This window comes from Morchella sextelata, assembly GCF_020137385.1.
Source record: "Morchella sextelata strain SCLS chromosome Unknown scls_2, whole genome shotgun sequence".
NCBI lineage: Eukaryota > Fungi > Ascomycota > Pezizomycetes > Pezizales > Morchellaceae > Morchella > Morchella sextelata.
This window is the reverse complement of record NW_025408617.1, coordinates 3111260-3130351: the sequence shown is the minus strand read 5'-3', so window position 1 is coordinate 3130351 and position 19092 is coordinate 3111260. Positions and strand designations below refer to the sequence as shown.

The 19092-nt window shown below is 45.7% G+C and overlaps 7 protein-coding genes across 7 annotated transcripts; 3 read left to right on the top strand and 4 right to left on the bottom strand.

Moving 5' to 3' along the window:
* Positions 1–78: 78 nt before the first annotated feature.
* Positions 79–1308, bottom strand: H6S33_006078 (uncharacterized protein; the record flags this gene model as incomplete). The annotated part of the gene is made up of 1 exon (XM_044837494.1): positions 79–1308. The coding sequence occupies one exon, from the start codon at positions 1306–1308 to the stop codon at positions 79–81; it is 1230 nt and encodes a 409-aa protein (XP_044699387.1).
* A 512-nt stretch (positions 1309–1820) lies between these two features.
* Positions 1821–2402, top strand: H6S33_006077 (uncharacterized protein; the record flags this gene model as incomplete). The annotated part of the gene is made up of 1 exon (XM_044837493.1): positions 1821–2402. One exon carries the CDS (start codon positions 1821–1823, stop codon positions 2400–2402), a length of 582 nt encoding a protein of 193 aa, XP_044699386.1.
* A 1712-nt stretch (positions 2403–4114) lies between these two features.
* H6S33_006076 (uncharacterized protein) lies at positions 4115–5236 on the bottom strand (the record flags this gene model as incomplete). Its single annotated transcript, XM_044837492.1, has 6 exons — positions 4115–4275; positions 4340–4470; positions 4525–4685; positions 4748–4888; positions 4917–5033; positions 5099–5236. 6 exons carry the CDS (start codon positions 5234–5236, stop codon positions 4115–4117), a joined length of 849 nt encoding a protein of 282 aa, XP_044699385.1.
* A 1370-nt stretch (positions 5237–6606) lies between these two features.
* On the bottom strand, positions 6607–7848 carry H6S33_006075 (uncharacterized protein; the record flags this gene model as incomplete). Its single annotated transcript, XM_044837490.1, has 1 exon — positions 6607–7848. The coding sequence occupies one exon, from the start codon at positions 7846–7848 to the stop codon at positions 6607–6609; it is 1242 nt and encodes a 413-aa protein (XP_044699384.1).
* A 540-nt stretch (positions 7849–8388) lies between these two features.
* Positions 8389–9057, bottom strand: H6S33_006074 (uncharacterized protein; the record flags this gene model as incomplete). Its single annotated transcript, XM_044837489.1, has 1 exon — positions 8389–9057. One exon carries the CDS (start codon positions 9055–9057, stop codon positions 8389–8391), a length of 669 nt encoding a protein of 222 aa, XP_044699383.1.
* Positions 9058–9774: 717 nt separating this feature from the next.
* On the top strand, positions 9775–10089 carry H6S33_006073 (uncharacterized protein; the record flags this gene model as incomplete). Its single annotated transcript, XM_044837488.1, has 1 exon — positions 9775–10089. The coding sequence occupies one exon, from the start codon at positions 9775–9777 to the stop codon at positions 10087–10089; it is 315 nt and encodes a 104-aa protein (XP_044699382.1).
* Positions 10090–11819: 1730 nt separating this feature from the next.
* Positions 11820–18459, top strand: H6S33_006072 (uncharacterized protein; the record flags this gene model as incomplete). The annotated part of the gene is made up of 4 exons (XM_044837487.1): positions 11820–12148; positions 12259–17981; positions 18149–18260; positions 18321–18459. 4 exons carry the CDS (start codon positions 11820–11822, stop codon positions 18457–18459), a joined length of 6303 nt encoding a protein of 2100 aa, XP_044699381.1.
* Between the last annotated feature and the right edge of the window lie 633 nt (positions 18460–19092).

Sequence of the window (19092 nt, the reverse complement as noted above, 5' to 3'; positions counted from 1 at the left end):
CCATTTCCTCCTCTGATACCGAAAAACCAGAAATACACATCCTAGAAAAATCCTTAAACGGTCCCTGGGCTAAGCCACTTAGTGCAGGGACAAATCTTTTGCCGACTCATTATCGCTTCCATCATTTTCTTCCACTGTCAACGCTGCTCCTCTCATCACAGGCCTCCTTGGTTGATTTCCAGTTGCCCTCGCTTGGGGGCAATCCCTAACCATATGTCCAACACCTCCGCAATAAAAACATCGGCCCTCAACTAAGCGGGCATTTCTTTCGGTAGGGGAGGGGCGACGACGCCCTCCAGATAGATCCATTGGTACATCACCTCCCGGGCGGGATGAGGGATGACTTTCAGTAACAGGTGCATTGGCGACTGGGGCGGCAGCGCGGGGAGTAGAAACAGGACTTGCTTGTGAAGGACGAGGAGCCGGAGTAGTAGTAGTAGTCCAAGGTTTTTTACTTCCTCGCTTAACTTCTGCCGCTCGGCGACGATTATCCAACCGTTGCAGAAGTGTCGCACAAGCATTTACCGTTGCGGGAGTGTCATGGTGTATCATTGATTCATCGAGTTCCGCATTAATCCCTTCCATCAAAGCCTCAATCCGAGAGACTTCATCCATACCCGACTCAGCAGCATATCGTTGGAACTCAGCAAAATAATCGGCGAACGTTCGATTTCGTTGACGGATGTTCCTAAGATTCCTCCTAGCCGTACGCATTCGATCGGGATCCCCGAAAGCAGTATCTAAAACCTCATAAAATCGTAGCATAGAGGGTAAGGCAATACCTTCTTCGCCAATATATTGTAAAAACTGATTGGCGGCAACGCCTTCCAACCTGCTGAATGCATAGGATAGTTTAGACTGTAGTGTAGGATAGCGATCGGCATTTCCTAATAGCTTAATCTTCATTTGTTGTTTAAACAGGTGTAACCTTTCTCGATCACGATCCCCCTTAAATACCTCAGGGTCTGGAAGCTTCTCCGACCGATAGGTAGTATCTGTAACGGGTGGTACTGGGGGTGCAGGTGGAACATTGTCTTCGTTGGGTGCTTGCACAGGGGCGACAGCCTCAACAGGAGCCTGTTGAGCTCGGGCAGCAGCAAGATCTTGCTCAAACCTTCTCCTCGCCCTCTCGGCCTCCTCTTCTACCTCCTGTAAATCCGTTGCATATTGAGCAAGACCATGTTGGCACTGTTGGAGAAGCGCATAGGCTTCAGTTCCAACAGTATCATCGACCCGTGGATGCGCTTGAAAAAGGGCTTGGAGACTATCGCTGAGTTGTTGATAATCAATAGGTGCATGTTCCGACATTGTAAACTATGGTGTTGTATTGGTTGGCGATAGAGGACGCAACCTACGTATCACGGGGACGGTAGGCGATAGACTGTAGTGCCAAGGAATACAACCTAGGTAGTGACGTAGACGTGGACGTAGACTTAAAGGTATACTTTTGACTATGGACTATGGGGTGGCTCTATCTGGTATGATAAACCAGTTGGAGCCCTATGACGTAGTGCAGACAAAGAATAGTATTCGTGGAATAAATACAGAGGTTGCGTAAGGAAGAAAGAGAAGAAGGAAAACAGACAAAAGCACAAGACAACGCCCCCTTATATATCCATCCATAATCCAACGATGACTAATACCTTCGCGTAACAGAAACCCAAAGAACATAGCAGAAATCCCCATTACAAATCCTAATCCCACTGCACGATACCTACTTCCCTCATACCAGTTCATCACCTAGCCGAAATACGTAGCTGCCGTTACACAGCCCCAGTGTCAGCTTCGGTGTCGGCTCAAATATATGCCAGCTCAGATACATGCCAGCTCCAGTGCCCGCTTCTCTGCAAGCTCCAGTGCCCGCTTCTCTGCAAGATCCAGTGCCCGCTTCGCTTCCAGCTCCAGTGCCCGCTTCGCTTCCAGCTCCAGTGCCAGCTCTGATGCCCACTCCGGTGCCCGCTCCGGTGCCCGCTCCGGTGCCCGCTCCGGTGCCAGCTCCGGTGCCAGCTCTAATGCCCACTCCTGTGCCCGCTCTTGTGCCTACCCCTGTTCCCGCTCATGTTCCTGCTCGTGTTCCCGCTCTTGTGTCCGCTCCGGTGACCGCTCGAATGATTACTCCAGCGTTCGCCTCGATGCCAGCTCCTGTGCCAGCTCCAATGCCGGCTCCAATGCCCCTTCCGGTGCCCACTCCACTATATGCCAGCTCCGGTGCCAGCTCCATTGCCAGCTCCAGTACCGGCTCCAGTGCTAGCTCTGATATATTCCAGCTCCCTTCACCATTCCTCCACCGCACTGGTACCTCCTCTCCCCCTCTTACTGGTCTTCCCTCTCCCTCTTCGCACCCCCCGCCAACTACTGTTCGTCTCACTCGCCTATTCTGCTCACATTTGACTACTAAATAGCTATATTTATTATTTAATCATAAAGGGTTCCGTTGGTTGGGCTGGTCTCATGGGTAAGGTCAGGGTTAGGGTTTGGGCTTGGCAGGAAAATAGGCAGGGTAATGGCCCTGAGCAGGCAGGGTAACGCCCAAAAAAGGTAGAGTAACGCACAAAAAGGTAGGGTAACAGCTCAGAGTAGGTAGGGTAACCGCACTAATCGGGTAGGGTAACCATCTCAAAATAGGCAGGGTAACTGAACAAAATCGAGTAGGGTAACTGCATCAAAGACATGAATTTGATGTGTCGTGCTTACAAAACACCCCTGTCGCTGTCAACCAATCAGATTGCAGAGAGTTCAGAAGAAGTGTATTCCAGTACATATTAGATGTACACATACCAACAGTAATGTTTTTGAATCGTCTCTAGATCCTAGTTGGCTTCTTGACAAAGTTTCAAACAGGAAGTACAGTGAAAGCCTGCTACAAGGATAGCACTTTTCGATCCCTTTTCTTTGTTTTCATCACTGACACTCTCTCTATAACGGTACCAAATTCTGTTCCCGAGCGTACCTAAAGCGAGCTTTCGCTTTACTGGCTTATCTAGAATCCACATAGCAGAGCGGCCAAAATAAACTTGTTCTTATTGCTTTAAATATGTAGTTTCTTCCCCATCTCCTTTAGCCTTCATAGCTATAGTGCTGCTTCCGGGATAGTAGCCACCTAGGCTACCCTCAGCAGCACACCCTACCATCCTGAGTCCCCTGACTCCCAATTTCGGTTTTTTGAATTGGGAACATGGCTCCATCACCGGTTTCCCCGTCTCCATTTTTGGGGGACAGGGGCTGGCGAAGCTATGGTTGGAGTAATTAATGATGGGCTAGGGTTTCTTTCCTCTCTCTCTTTTTTTTGTGGATAATTTTTTGGGTAGTTTTTTCTGTATATCGTTGGAACAAAAATTCGAAAATTTCCCCTAAAGACTGCAGTACATCAACATGCGAGTTGTCTGTATTTCACTGATGTCTTTAGTAAAGATCATCATTTTCCAACCGACGGTGGGCCATGAGGCCGCTGGACAAGAACAGCAGGGCGGTTTCGCATCGCAGGCGCACGCCGCACCAGAGTACTCTGAATTAACAGCAGGTGAAATCAAGCCTACTAGTAAGTTGCGGCTCGCTCAAGCGTGTGCTATTCGAAACGTTACCTTTACTGATACACATGCATATGTACTTATGCATATGTACTTATGCATGTTCAGCTCCAAGAGCAGTTTACATGTGACTTGTGTGTGTATATGGTGCTGAGTTCATGGGGGCGATGGGTGCGCTGTAAGGTCTGTTATACACCAAAAGGAAGAGAAAGACTTGAGGCGTACGTTGCTCCACCACAATCCCGAAGTATAAATGTATGTATCTTGAAGGGCGGGCCGGGCCGGGGACAAAAATCCTTCGGAAGGCAGGAGGAACTGCGCAAAAAAATGGGGTTTAAAAGAGCCACAATATTATTAAATACTAATAATAAAGTTATATAGTGAAGGGTACGAATCGAACCCTTCCTTAGCGGACGCTGGAGATACTGGTTCGGTTAACTAGGGACTACGAATACACACTATCAGTATATTTGGTCACGGATGTCAATGATCAATATGAGTGGAATTTCGCGCTCTATAAAGGCATCCCCTCTCTCAACAAACAAACTTATAAACATATCAGTCGAGCTCTTCTTGGTAAACCAAGCTTAATTAAAATGAATACCGCTCTTGAATAAGTTCTTTTCTACAATCTCATCCTTCCTCTGCTCCAGCTCCTCCATGTCCCAATTCCCAATGATAAAGCGTCCCCTCAAATACTCAGATCTTTCGGAAGCGAGGTAGAGCACTGTTCCAGCTGCAAGCTCAACTGTTTTCTTTGTTAGTGCCAAGGACTTATCGAGTTATTCCACATGGAATCATTGTTAACTTACCAGTGTCCTGGAACATGTGCCGAATTTCCGCCGGCGGCTGCTTCACCATGTCGGTAATAATGCCGCCCGGATGATAGGAGAAAGCTCGAATCCCATCTTTGCCATTCTCGGCTTCAATAAACTCCGTGAATCTATACTATGACTTAGCTTATGAGATAAAGGTTGAGCAAGAGAAGGAGAGCTACTTGATCAACGCCAGTTTTCCAGTCTGATAGGAGCTCATAGTGGGCGTGACAACCGCAGCACCAATTGATGACGTGTTTATTATGGTGCCCCCGCGGCTCTCTGCTTTCACAGCATTAATGAACTCCCGTGTGCACAGATATGTTCCCTTAATGTTGATTTCCTGAATCATTATCAGCGGGGTATTCTCACATTAACACTTCGATCCCTCTCAAGAGAACCTACCCAGACACTCCACCATCCAAGTGGGTCACTTTGTGCAAGCGGCACATATCCGCTTTCAGCGACGCCGGCGTTATTCACCAGCACATCAGGTACACCGGCGTCTCTCTTCACGTTTGCAAACAGCTCCACCACCTCAGCGTCCTTCGAGACATCAATGGTGTAAGCAAACCTTCACTCCAGGGTTGCCCTCTTCGATGAGTTTCTTGGTGGCAAGAACATCACTAGTGGTGCGGCCGGTCAGAATGATTTTGCTTGCGCCGGCTTGTGCGAAGGCTTGTGCGACTGCCTAGAGTCATGGTACGTTAGCAGACATTGGTACAAGGAGAGAAACAGAATGAGGGTATCGGGTACCTTTCCAATTCCACGCCCACTGCCGGTGACGATTACAGTTTTACCAGCGGCGGTATTGGAGAGACCGGAGGTAGGAGAGATGAAGGGGTAGACATCCTTGTGCCAGGTCTTGACGACGGTCCGGAATACGGCAGCCATATTGAAGGTTTTTAGAGTTGGATTGGGGGGAGGAAGTTTTAAAGGTGAGTGGGTTGTGCTTGGAGATGTTTGATTGATTGTGATGATGAGCTCTTCTATGAGTTGGTTACCGGGAGTACTTATACTTTTTATAATTTAGTTCTCTTGCTAGAGTCGGAGTGATTTTCTAATCAATCATTAGGGTACAAGATTACAGCACTGGCTAATTGATACAGAGAACTGAAAGCTAAATGGAAATAGGCTTATCACCGTTACGTTTGGTAGGCTGGTCCTCTACCAAGATATTGAAGAATGTGGCACATGGTGCTACTAGCTGGCCGACCATGGCTAACTCACTTTGGTGGGCAGGTGTGTCAACTTGTATCTTGAATTCTCATTGGCAAAAATCAACTTCCAGCTCGAAGTTTAGGGTCTTTACTTGAGACACTTTCTCTAAAATGCTTCTTGCCACTCAAATCGACGCATCCACCACCAAATCGAGTCAAGCCACATAGTATAGTTATGTAGCCAATGATCTTAGTTTTGGTTCTTCAAGAAACCACACTACATACATCTACGGAAATAGAGACACATAGCTAATTCCTAGAAGCCCTCACCAGCGCTAGAGCTCTTTTAACGGAAAGAACTTATATATTATTCACATTAGAATGGTACCTCAGGCCTATGGAATCGTCGGCCCCAGCGACAAAAATAGGTTTCCTAGCAAATGCATGATCACGAAGTCGAGCAAGATATAACAAACTACATATAATAACCCAAAGGAGGCCAAAAGTAGACCTCTCTGCCAAATACCGGGTTCTACCCCATGCTTTACCAGGGTTGTCACGCACCCACCCGGAGATAACCAGAATCTCCGCCTTAAAGCTTTGACCACCCTTTGTGGCTGGTGGCTCTCCGCTAACTCCGTATGTGCATCGTGTGGATGCATGCACGCACTCTATCCAGGATATGCGCAGTACGGCAATTATAAAGGCGAATGATTGGGGATATCCTCGGCTAGATACAGTATTATGATGGTAATTGGATATCCTTGCGGGGAGTACCTAGTACGCATGAGTATTCAGAGAGTATCGCATTCGATATTCTCTATTTACTGTAATGCTTGTTTGGAATTGATCCATTTCCTGCCATATAAGTCTCATTCTTAAACTGAACTAATAATGACTCTTCAGAGTCTACATATAAATAGAACTTCCAAAGCATACAAAAGTAAAGCTATACGAGACTCTCAAAACCAATGAATATCCAACACAATCAGAGTGCCAGCTAATGAAGGCACACCGTGGGTAGTGAAAAAACCTGAGCATATCTCTCTAGCTCTCCTCTTAACAATATATTCCTTGTACTGCTTTTTACCAATACTTCTATTTCTAGCAGCTCCGAGTCCTCCTTAGCTTGACACCTGTTAACTTTGACTGGCTTCCAGTTGCTACCGCCGGGGTATTATCCCCCGACGTTTCACCCCCAGTTCTTGTACCTGATATATGACTCCCGTCTTGCAATGAACTATCATCGTCAATTGCCTCTGCAGTGCCACGCAGATAACGGGCCCTAGCATATGGGTTCAGCGTGGCGTTTTCCACAAGGTCCCCAAAATTAATGTCGCGTGTGTCCGTTTTCTGCGACTTCAATTTTTTCCCGCCTTTCTTAATATTTCCAAACTTCAATCTTCCTAAGAAGGGTATAGGAAACTTGAGTATAGAACTGATGCAGATAAAAACCACTGCTACACCTGCAATAATCAAGAGAGCTATGAGGACGATCCCCATCTGGGAAAATGCCTGTATTGAAGCGAGTTTGATTGATTCCTTGAATGGTGAATTAGGGGACGAAGTTGGCTTGTTGCTAATGGTACTAGCAGTGAGTGTTTGGCCGTAAAAGGGTTTTATTCTGTGTGGCATAGGAGTATGGATCGTTTGTCCGCCAATAGTTCCAGACGTAGGTACCAACGTGCCCAAAATTTTTGTAGAGGTTACAAAACCGGAACCGGTCGATTCAGGAAGTAATATTACTACTGATTCTTTTTCCAGAGACCTTTTCTCCCATCCCGGCACCCCCTCCTTATTGACTGGAATAACAAAGCCTTTGCTTCTAGCATGGCCGAGAGAGCCGAGGAAAGTGCTTATTTGTCCCTCTGGGATTTCTGCGGGTAAAACAGTGATTCCCGGATGTGGTGGTGGTTCACGATGGTACCAAGGGGGAAATTCGAGGAAGTCAATCGACTTGATTGCATTAAGGTCCAATAATGTGCGAGTTGATCTAGCACAACATTTAGGTCTTTTGCATGCTAAACCTTGATGGTGTATTACGGGGCATGGGGGCCCATTAAGACCCTCATCGTGTGGTGTAAGAGAAGTTTTGGTAGGCACCCGATAATCCTGATCATTTGATTTATAGCAGAGAGCACTTGCACCTAAAGATCCCACCTCTTGCCAGAAATTCTCGCATTTATCAGCGTGTTTCCAAGTATCCTGTATCGTAGTGCCATCTTTTTTTATTTCGTTATGCTCGGCCGATGAGACAAGGACCGGTACCACGAAGATGATGATGAGCTGACAAACTCTGATAGAGTTGAGAGATTGAGACCGAAAGCGGAACCTTAAATCTGTCATTTTAGAGTGTAGATAAACAAGAATGATCGAACAGCAGTATTGGATATGATGATTTCGCTGGGATAAATGGATGTATGACTGAATAGCAGTACTGGATGTGATGGCTTCCCTGCGATAAATGTATGTATACTGGAAGGTAGAGGTGGCAGAATCCGTCACTCATAGCAGATATGTATTCTCCAGTGGGAAGAATAATTATAAGAGGGGCATTTCTGGTTCGTTGGCTGGATCTTAGACAGAGAATATATTTGGCTATGTCAGTAGTGAAAGCAACGAGCATTAGGGAATCCCATGAAGTGATTCTAATAAAAGCTAACCACTCCATCAGCAAAAGAGAAGGATTCCACTATAAACAAAAATCGACAACAACTCTATTGCAGAAACTAGAAAAACAGAAGGAAAAGAGCTTTGTCCATCCTACAGAACCCAGTTTTCCATCACTACATGTAGCAAGCATCGCGCCCTAATATCCACACCTCGACGCCCCAAATATACGCTCCAAGTAAACAACAACCATATAGACTACATACGAATGTAGCACTACTCTAATCCCAAAGCATTAAGTTGCCTTGCCAACTCGTGTAGTTTAATAACCTTCTCAAGCTGCTCGGGTAGTAAGTTCTCCCCATTGTCTTTCCTAACTTTCAATTCGTTCGCTTGTCGAATTTTCTTCCTGATACCCTTTGCCAACTTTTCCTTTTCCTCCTGCGTCAGCTCAGGCTTTGGCTTTGGCGATGCCGCTCGACTGGAGGTATTTGTTGAGGCGTGTGGACTCTTTTTCGATACCTTCGCTCCACCGGTTTCCAGGGCTTCCTTGGGCTCCTTGGTTTCCTTCGTTGGGGCCTTTGTTTCTTCCCCGGCCTCATTCTTTGTTTCCCGCTCTAGTTCCTTCGCTCTTTTTCTCGCAGCTCTTCGTTTCGCATTTTTATCGCTTCCTGCGGAATCAGTTTTCTTGTCGTCATCGCTTGCAGCTGCAGCTCCTGGGACCCCTCCGCTGCCGCGATTCTTCCATGTTTCGACAGTGCGGTTCGTATAAACCTCGACGTCTTCTGGTGGACGATATCCTGGACGTACTTTAATTTCACGCCGAGTCGTTCCATCAGGTCTGAGTGAGGCGGGAATTATCTGTTGCCCATCGGAGTTACGTGTTATTCCGGCATTTGAAGGAGTGGCAGGACGGGAGGGGTCATCTTTAGGAGTGAGAGGCATGGCAAAGAGAGTTCCCAAGGGCGTGATTGATGGATGAGTGTGAACCGATAAGTGTTTTTTCCTTCTTTTGAAAATCGGCAACGTTGTAAAATAATTACAGGATGAGCTTGATCTTACTCGAAGCAAGACCGGGAAGTTGAAGGTTCATATGCACGCACCATGAGATCTCGCCAAGCTAACTATGATTTTCAGCTATCGGGGGTCTTGGCTTCGTGACAGGTGACATGGCCACTCGCAGGGGAAGAGGAGTCATGATCAGGTATCGTCAACAGCAACTTTAAGATCGGGCCGAGTTGAAAGAAAACCCTCATTAGTGCCAGCATATGGATATCCTTCCGGTATAAATGTACTGACATCCTCTAAGACACAAGAGCCGAGTGAGAGGCCATGCATAAAGCGCCACCAAATAACACCAACAAGTTCCGAAATGATATATGGATTTCAAGATACACTGACGAACCTTTTTGAAAAGACTGCAGGTTTCGATTATAAATAGAGCCTTTATTAACCATACAGACACACCATACATTCGAAAACCCTACAACCACAGCTGCACAGCCATGGATCCACCTCCAGAAATTGCTTTTTCTGTAGTCAGGATGATTCTTGAAGATTTTCGCAACACCCTAACCGAAATCCACGCCGAATTCACAAGATTTGTCCGTGTTGGCAAATCACCTCCAGATACACCTCCCCAATCTAGGACCCATTCCCCAAATGAAAATCAAATTCGATACACACCTTGTTCATGTCGACACATCACATCCATTGAAGGTTCACCCTCGTGAATCTGTCAAAAATGCTTTTAGTCTACACGATGAGATCAGTAGAAAGTTTAAGATTCTAGATCAGAAGATGCAAGCTGATATTAGACTACCGTGGATTGTGATTTTGAAGAGACTTGAGACTGGAGGTAATGACATTGACGTCGAGGCGGAGTTGCTGAATATTGATAAAGAAGTCGATGGCTTGGAGAAACTGCATGGAAACCTCGAGGAATTGATCTCTGAAATTCCTCTGGCGAAGACTTAGGTATCATACATGTTGATTGCACTCATATTAGTACTATGTGTATGTGAAGCTAGCAATACCACAGTAGCTTGATATATATATGTGATTAATGCTCACCAGGCCATATCTAATAAGTATATAGATATACCGATATGCAATGTGTTATTTAAAGGTTTTGATTGGCCAGGTTTGAGGGGTGTTCTTTTTCTCTATCAAATATGTTTGTCAGTAAATAGATATTCTATCAAATATGTTGGAGTTAGTAGATATTCTATCAAATATGTTTGAGTCAGCAAGTAGATATTGGTTCCAACATACCTTGAGTCAACCAAATAGTATATCAGATATGTGCACAGGGCATCTTGGGGTTTCAGTGATCTTAAGCGTTGGTAAACTGATATTGTTTAAGCCATAACAGTTCCTACTCTGGCCAAAGGCCGGAAAATGCTTGTATATATTATATAGGATGAAGATATTACAATAGATAGCGGCTACCGGCATGCTTGAAAGCCATAGTAATGCGTTCCAGTGAGATTCTACAGTGCTAGTACCAACAATCTTAGGAACTAGCTTATTCATAAGTCATCACTCGAATAATGACAATTCAATGCGCATGTGGTGATTCACAGATTGGGTGAATTTTAACGAATTAAACGCTATGTTTCTCTTCACCATATTTCTCGCAGTTTGGATTAAAATTCGAATCTCTCTTTTATTACGGGGGGTGGGCGTACCTACATACCCGCAGGTTTGGCCATGGGACTTATCATGAGTGCATACGATACCAGTCTCATTGATAACTTGCAGTCTTCATATGTAATATCTATAAGGCAACAAATCTTGTGTCACCCATCGGAGTATTTATTTGTGGCCAAATACATACATTGTCTAAGATAGATCCCGGTTTGACACTACGGAAATACTGCCTGTTCCACCGTCACAAAAGCTAGATTGAAATTTGTTGGAGAGCGCCGACCAGAAGGCAATTTTAGTCCCGATAGAGTTAATTCTCCTTACCTACCCCAGCAACGTGGGATGGTCTGCATATAGCGATAAATCGACTTCGGCGGCGTAGGTGCTCTCATGAATTTAAGGATCGCTGGTAGCGCTTGGAAATTGCATAAAATGCATTTACGCAGGCAATTCTTCTAAATATACATGTCTAGAGTATTTGTACTTAAAAGACTGTAAAAGATATGGAAGTCATAATGTAGACGTTGTCAGAATTTGGTGACGTCCTCTTAAGATGTGGGTTATGGCACGGTTGTGATACCAATACCCCGCAATAGACCGATAACATCGATATCTACTTACATATGTGTACCTATCAATGACAGTATCGGTACTCCTGTCTGCGGCGCTTTTTTGATTGGAATATAGTCAGACTGGAACTTGAAGTGGTTGATTTGATGAATCAGATAAATCCATAAACCCACATGCAGTGACCGCTGTTGCCACCCACTACCTACAAGTAAAGCGCCGGTATTTCTGCGATACGCCAGAACACCCCCTACCAAAGCTACAAGCTCATCATCCACCCAGCCAGCCATCGCAAGGGTCTGGATAGAAACGTTTCGAGAAAGACAAAAGCATCTTCTTCTCCTTGAAATAGTTACACCTGGTTTCATTCCGCCACATCCCGGATCTTCGCTCACACCTCACAGCTGCTCCCAACATTCCCAATACCCCCCAGGGACTACGCGGTCACCCTCTCGTAACCGACTCAGAGCCCGCGAGGGATTATTTTTGTGATGAGGCGGCCTCTACACATGATCGCTCAAGCTGAGTCCGAGGCCTCCTTGATGCGCAAGCTTCGTGATGCACCCAAGGATAATAATTATCGATACACCGAAGAAGCCAGAATTAACTTGCTTCGGGACCTCACATCGACACTAGCCAACAACAAGTACGAAAATTTCAGATACTTTTTCCCTAATGGCCCTCCAATCGAACAAACACTGGCTGCTTGGAACATGTCGGCAGCTCAGGGAGCTGTAGAGGGAGCCGAGTATAGTGCAGCCGCACGAGGAAAGCCTTGCGGGCATATCCTGAAGAGTGGGGAAGCAACGTATCGATGCAAGTATGTAGAATCCGGCTCTTTTCATTGAGTAATGGGCGATGGGCTTCCGAGTCTTCTTAGCACAGTTCTCATAAGCTCGTATACCCGAGTATTAGCTAACAAGAGAGCAGGACTTGCTCCCTCGATGAAACATGCGTTCTTTGTGGTAAATGCTTTGAAGCGTCAGATCACACTGGCCATGTCGTGCTTGTCAGTATATCGCCAGGAAATAGTGGATGTTGTGACTGTGGGGATAAAGAGGCTTGGGCTACGCCTGTAAAATGTGCAATTCACTGGCAAAACGAGAATCCTTCAAATGCGGGTGCCGATGATAGTACGGAGGTTCTTCCGGAGGACCTAATAAAAAGTATTGAATGCACTATTGCAAGGGCAATAGATTACATTTGCGATGTCGTATCATGCTCCCCTGAGCAATTACGACTGGCAAAAACAAAAGAGGAAATTGAGAAGGACGCGCGAAATTCCCAGTTGACATCACGATATTTTCAGGACGAAGAAAATTGTAAAGATCTAGAGTATGCGTTAATACTTTGGAATGATGAAAAACATACAATCGATGAGGTCGAGGATCAAGTTGCGCGGGCCTGCAAACAGACGAAGGCGTTTGGAAAGCTACGAGCGCAGGAAACCGACTTTATGGGACGAAGCATAATTACCTATTCTCATAATATTGATGATTTGTTAAGGATATCGACAATAATCGAACAGATCAAAGTCACTGTTACCATTAGATCTGCCAGGGATACATATCGGGAACAGATGTGTGGAACTATCATTGAATGGCTTGGTGATATTGCGGGCTGCAGCACTGGCAAAGACAACAATATTCTTCGAAAGACTATTTGTGAGGAGTTACTCGGGGTTTGGAGGGTCGGGTCGAGAGCATCAAACACGGAAATAGGGAAAAAAGGGATTGACGATCACGCCCTTGAGGAAGAACTAGCCACTATGCTAGGCACTAGAGTCTTACCAATAGAAGATATAGCTCGTGCGGATATTGAGTCAGACGATATGGACGTGGATGTTGAGGTGGATGTTGAAGCAGATGGGGATGGGGACGAAGAGGGGGACGGAGAACCGGGAGATATGGTTGGAGATGACTTTGAGGAAGGCATACAAATTTCGGACGAGCAACGTATAAGAGAGGCGATAGAGGATGAGATACGAGAAAGAGAGCCCCTAGTACCTGATCGTTCCGATGATGATGTGGATATGGTTGGTCGTTTTGACTATCGGCCATGGCATGGATTTGGGAGACGGCCCCCAATGACAGCGCCTGGAGAGATAGCATCTCGACTGGCCCAAGCGGCGACTGGCGGAGTTCGAAGCCCAGAACATAATCTTGAACCATTATTTACTGGCATGCCAAAGATCCCGCACACTCCAGGTGACCATCATGCACGAAGACAAGGGCCACCAGCACCTCAGTATTGGCTAGAAAAGCCTGATGGATACATGCCTCGATATCCTATGCCCCCACGTGAGGACTTACGACAGCGGGTCCGCTTGGATTGGTTAATATTATTTGACCTACGATTATGGAAGAAAGCCAGGGTAAACTTACGGGACTTGTATATCAGCACAGTGGTGGCCATTCCTGAATTTAAAAGAATTCTAGGCCTTCGTTTTGCAGGGCTTTACACAATTTTGAGCCAGCTCTATCTCATTCCGGACAGGGAGCCTGATCACTCAATAATCAATCTTTCGTTGCAAATATTAACCACTCCTTCCATCACTGCAGAGGTTGTAAATAGAGGAAACTTCCTCACAAACCTGATGGCAATCCTTTACACATTCTTAACGACACGGCAAGTGGGACACGCACACGATGTCAACAAGGAGGCAATACTCGCTTTTGATGCTGGCTCGCTTCAAAATCGGCGGATGTTCCATTTTTTCCAGGATATGCGATATCTCTTTGGTTCCAATTATGTTCAGGAAAGACTAAGAAAGGAAGAAAGGTATACACTACAGTTTCTAGATTTGGTACGACTTCATCAAGGAATTTGTCCAAATGTTAGGGCCGTGGGCGAGCACGTGGAATACGAGGTCGAGGCATGGATCAGTGCATCGTTGATCACCAGAGAGATTTGCAAATTGGCTCGACAATTCGCAGAGGCTTTTAAATGGAGCGATGATCCCCTTGATAATAGTCTACAACGCACCATTGCTACTGTCGCGAGATATGCGATAGTTTATTCCATGGGCTGGGAGCGCTTGCGGTTCCATCAAGCTGAACTCAAGTCGGACACTACCTTTATATCCCTTGGGAAATACCAATTTGATCAGGAGACTTATGGTCAGGGAATCGAGTATCGCGTAGTTGACTACAAAGTCGACAAGCAGCCCATTAGTTTCCATCATGCATTGCATTATACCCTCTCATGGCTGATTGAGGCCGGAAAGGCCACACCTGTGACCGATCTGAAGACCTTTTTTATGCCGGAATGGGATAGCCTCAAGGCTCAAGTACGCGAACATGAGCTGGAAGATTTGGTACTTGCGATGTTTGATTTTCCCCTGAGGGTCTGCGTATGGCTATCCCAGATGAAAGCAGGAATGTGGGTTCGTAACGGTTTCAGTCTCAGGCATCAAATGCAAGCATACAAGAATGTTTCCCAGCGAGACCTCACCCATAATCGGGACATATTTCTTCTGCAAACCGCGCTTGTTACCATTAATCCTGCCCGGATGTTAGTAAACATGGTCGAACGGTTTGGCCTCCATCGGTGGATACAGGGCGATTTTAAACCCCCAATCGGGTACGAGGAGATGCAAATCCTAGACATGGCTGAGGATTTTTTGCATCTGTTAATTGTCCTGCTGAGTGATCGATTGCCTCTCATTCCCCTCCAGGAAGAGCCTGATATCCACATACTCAAACTTAAACGGGAGATCGTTCATATCCTTTGCTTCAAACCCATACAATTTTCAGAGCTTTGTCTTCGTCTCCCTGAGAGGTTGCAAGACCATGAAATGTTCCAGGAAGTCCTATCGGAAATGTCAATCTACCGAGCGCCTGAAGGGCTTTCCGACTCCGGTACATTCGAGCTCAAGGAAAGGTACCAAGATGAAGTTGACCCTTATATCATGCAATTCTCCAAAAACCAGCGGGAGGAGACAGAAAGTAATTACTGTGCGAGGATATCGAAGAAAACTGGTCAACCACAGTCGGAGGTCGTTTTCGAGCCGAAGTTGAGGCAAGTCAAAACCGGTATGTTTACAGAAATTTCTGCATTTACAAGGACGCCCGTATTTGCCCAGGCAATCTGCTATTCATTAACCTACGCACTGCGATTCAAGTCGTGGACCCCAAGTATCCAAGATACCAGAGTGGAAACATTTTTGCAAGTTTGCCTCCATCTCTGTCAGTTAGCTGTCATCGAAGATATATCGATTGAAGGAAGCGAGGACAATGATTCATTCATCCTCCATGCCTTGAACAGAACCGCTCAGGATGCATTTGATCCGTTAGACGAACAAACAAAGAAAGAAAAATGGACGATTGTTACCATACTCCATCGTTTAGCAGGAATGGAATCATTCAAAGCGTGTCATCCGAAAATCAATAACGTGCTGCAGCGAATGCGACGGAAGAAACCGGCAGCTTTTGATGCAGCTGGTGAATGGGCGTACGAGATGGGAGAGAAGATGGACACAGAAGTCGAGCAGACTAGTAAAGATGCTGAGGCAGAGCGGAAGAAACAGCTAGCAAAAGAGAGACAGGCAAAGATCATGGCACAAATGAAGCAGCAGCAGCAGAACTTTCTGAACGCCTCAGGATTCGATTTTGTTGATGATGATTTCACAGATAGTGAGGATGATCATTATATGGACACAGAAGAAGAACAAAAGAAATGGTGGAAATATCCTACGGGTACCTGCATCCTCTGTCAAGAAGAGATGAACGATTCGCGACTTTACGGAACACTTGCACTAGTGACGGATACCAACATATTGAGGCAGACACCTTTAGCCGACTCAAATTACATGTACGAGATTTTGAAGACACCAGACAGCTTGGATCGTCCTGCGGACAATATCAGGCCGTTTGGCGTTGCGAGCATGAACAGAGACTCCGTGAGGAAGCTGGCATCAGATGGGTCAGAGGTTATAGCGAAAAGACAAGGCTTGGGACAAGGATTTCCGCCAGAATCAGTCAAAAGAGGTCCGGTGGCGGTTGGGTGTAGCCACATCATGCATTTCAGCTGTTTTGAACACTATTACGACTCGACGAAGCGACGACACCCTCACCAAATTGCGAGGCAACATCCAGAGAGATTGAAACTAAAAGAGTTTATTTGCCCTCTTTGCAAAGCTCTTGGGAACGCATTCCTTCCAATTATTTGGAAATCAAAAGAAGAATCGGCGGTAGGAGTTTTGCAGCCCGCTGAAAACTTCGATATCTGGCTAGGACAGCGCATCGGGCCTATGGTAAGCAGATTAGAAAAAGGCGTGGTAAAGGGAGATATCGTGAGAAGCCAAGAGCTGTTCAGCGTTTACGGCTCGACTTCGATGATTACGCCTCTGGCGAATAAGCTCCATCATCTTAAAGTAGTTCACGTTGGTCCAGTGGTTGTAGATCAGTCTACACCCTTTGGACCAGGACGGGCGGGACCATCTTATAACTTCGGGGAACGCGTTGATACCAGTCAAATACTTCCCACCCCTATACATACCGAGATTGATGAGTTGCATAAAATCTACCGAAGGTTGAGGGATACTCTTAAAAGTAACCGTATCGCTTCTAAATACAACCCGGTTGATCTTAAAGATGATGAAGTCGACCCTCCACCCGAATTGACGCATTGTGATTCTCTGGTAAGAATTCTGGGATATACGATTTCGTCCGTTGAGATTTCTCAACGCGGGATTGGATCAGACCCTGGATCAACGCTCTTGGATAAGATCTCGCAGCAAGTTCTTACGCATCTGAGAATTCTTTCGGAAACAATATTTTCATATACCACTGTGGGCGGATTGCAACATCGGACTAAAAACAGTACTCTCCAACAATTCAACGACATGCAGCAAGAACAAATGCAACAATTGTTCGTTGGGCATCCTCAAATCTGCGACGACAAAACCAAGCAAAAAGTTACCCTAGATGTGGAGCCTTTATTGAGCACTGATTTATTCGTATTTTTAGCAGAATGCTCTCTGTGCCTGATACCTGCCTTGAATCTCGAAGTGATGCATATTGTACGGCTATGCTACATCGCAGAAATCGTCAAGGCTACCGTTACGCTAAAGACCTCTGACCCGGATCAGTTCACGCGGAAATGGGGTCGAGCAGCAGTGGAAAGATATGAGACCGCTGAAGGTTACATCCCGTATACTGATACACAGCTTGAGACTTTCAGATCCTTTGTCAATCTCCTGGGACGATATCATCAAGACTGGGATAAAGGTTGCGCCTCTCCTACTTTCCCATGGGCAATATTTCGTACTCTGGTTGCAAAATATACAACACCGTTTCTTCGTAAGACCGTCATCCTGCTGCATACTCGATATGGAATCCTCTTTCCGAATACCGGGTTTGAAGATATCTTTGAAACCGAACAAAGTAGGCTCTCGAAAGCTCTGGGCTTACCGGATCTTGACGAAATCTTTCAGTATTGTCTTGGTGATACTAAGGATGGGGGTTTTATGCGTGCCATGATTGCTGGGTGGTGCAGGCACCATGATGTTCGATATAAAGTTCTACCCTCATTGCCTCATCCGTCAATATTCGAACTTGTAGGCCTGCCGCTACATTTCGATACCTTAGTTGAAGAAGCAATGAAAAAGCGGTGTTTGAAGACCGGGAAAGACCTTACAGATCCTACCGTTTGTTTGTTCTGTGGGGAGATATTTTGCTCACAGGCGTTTTGCTGCCTCGAGGGCGGGAAAGGAGGTTGTAATCAACATCTTACGAGGTAGTTATTATTTAGAGATATTTTCCTCTCCACTGGAAACTTTTGCTAACAATGATTGTCTAAAGATGTGGGAAAGACATAGGGTTATTTATAAATATTCGAAAATGTTGTGTATTATATCTGCATAATGGGCACGGGAGCTTTGCAGCGGCACCGTATCTTGACAAGCATGGAGAAACCGATTACGGTCTTAGGTAATTCCTTTAGTGATATAACCTGAAGCTCGAGCTCTATATTAATATTTATATTATCAGGCGCAACCGCCAATTATTCTTAAATCAACGTCGCTACGATGCTTTGCTTCGGAACACTTGGCTTCAACATGGAATACCGTCCATTATATCGAGGAAATTGGAGGCCGACATCAATAATGGTGGCTGGGAGACGATGTGATTTGTTTCTTTCCTCTCTTTTTTTGTCGACTGGTGTCACAAATGATGTTTGGAACCGGACGGCGTATGCATGTTTTCTTTTTTGTTTTCAGGTTGTAATCGGGGGTTTTCATGAACAAAAGAGCAGTTTATGACACGGTCCCTTATCCAAAGCTGCAGGGATATAAACTACTCATAGGGCAGGGTCTCTCTTTTCTTGTACTGGTGTTTTGATCTTTCTTTAGGGTGTAGTTAAAACAAATCTTGCACAGAATATCGTTGTTCCCGGGTAAGACATCTGTTTCAATTGGGTAGACCGAGCCAGTTAAATGCATCTCTGTCGTGCAGTACCTACAGCACTTACAATTCCTTTCCAATGTTCACGATCAAACCACTCAAATCCCTGTTTTTTCCTGCAGGACATGCATAAATTAGAGTGGCATACCTACTCTACCCCCTGGAAGAACATCTGGACGAACGTAGGCGTAACGTCACCACTCCATGATTCGGGTGAGACATGCTGTCTGTTTGTCTCTGCCTGTCTGTCTATCGGTTCCCTTGGTCGTAGAGGCAAGCAGAGTCGATTTCCCCCACAACTTCATCTAACAGTTGAACCACCCTGACAGAAAGAGAGGGACCAAAAAAAAAAAAAAAA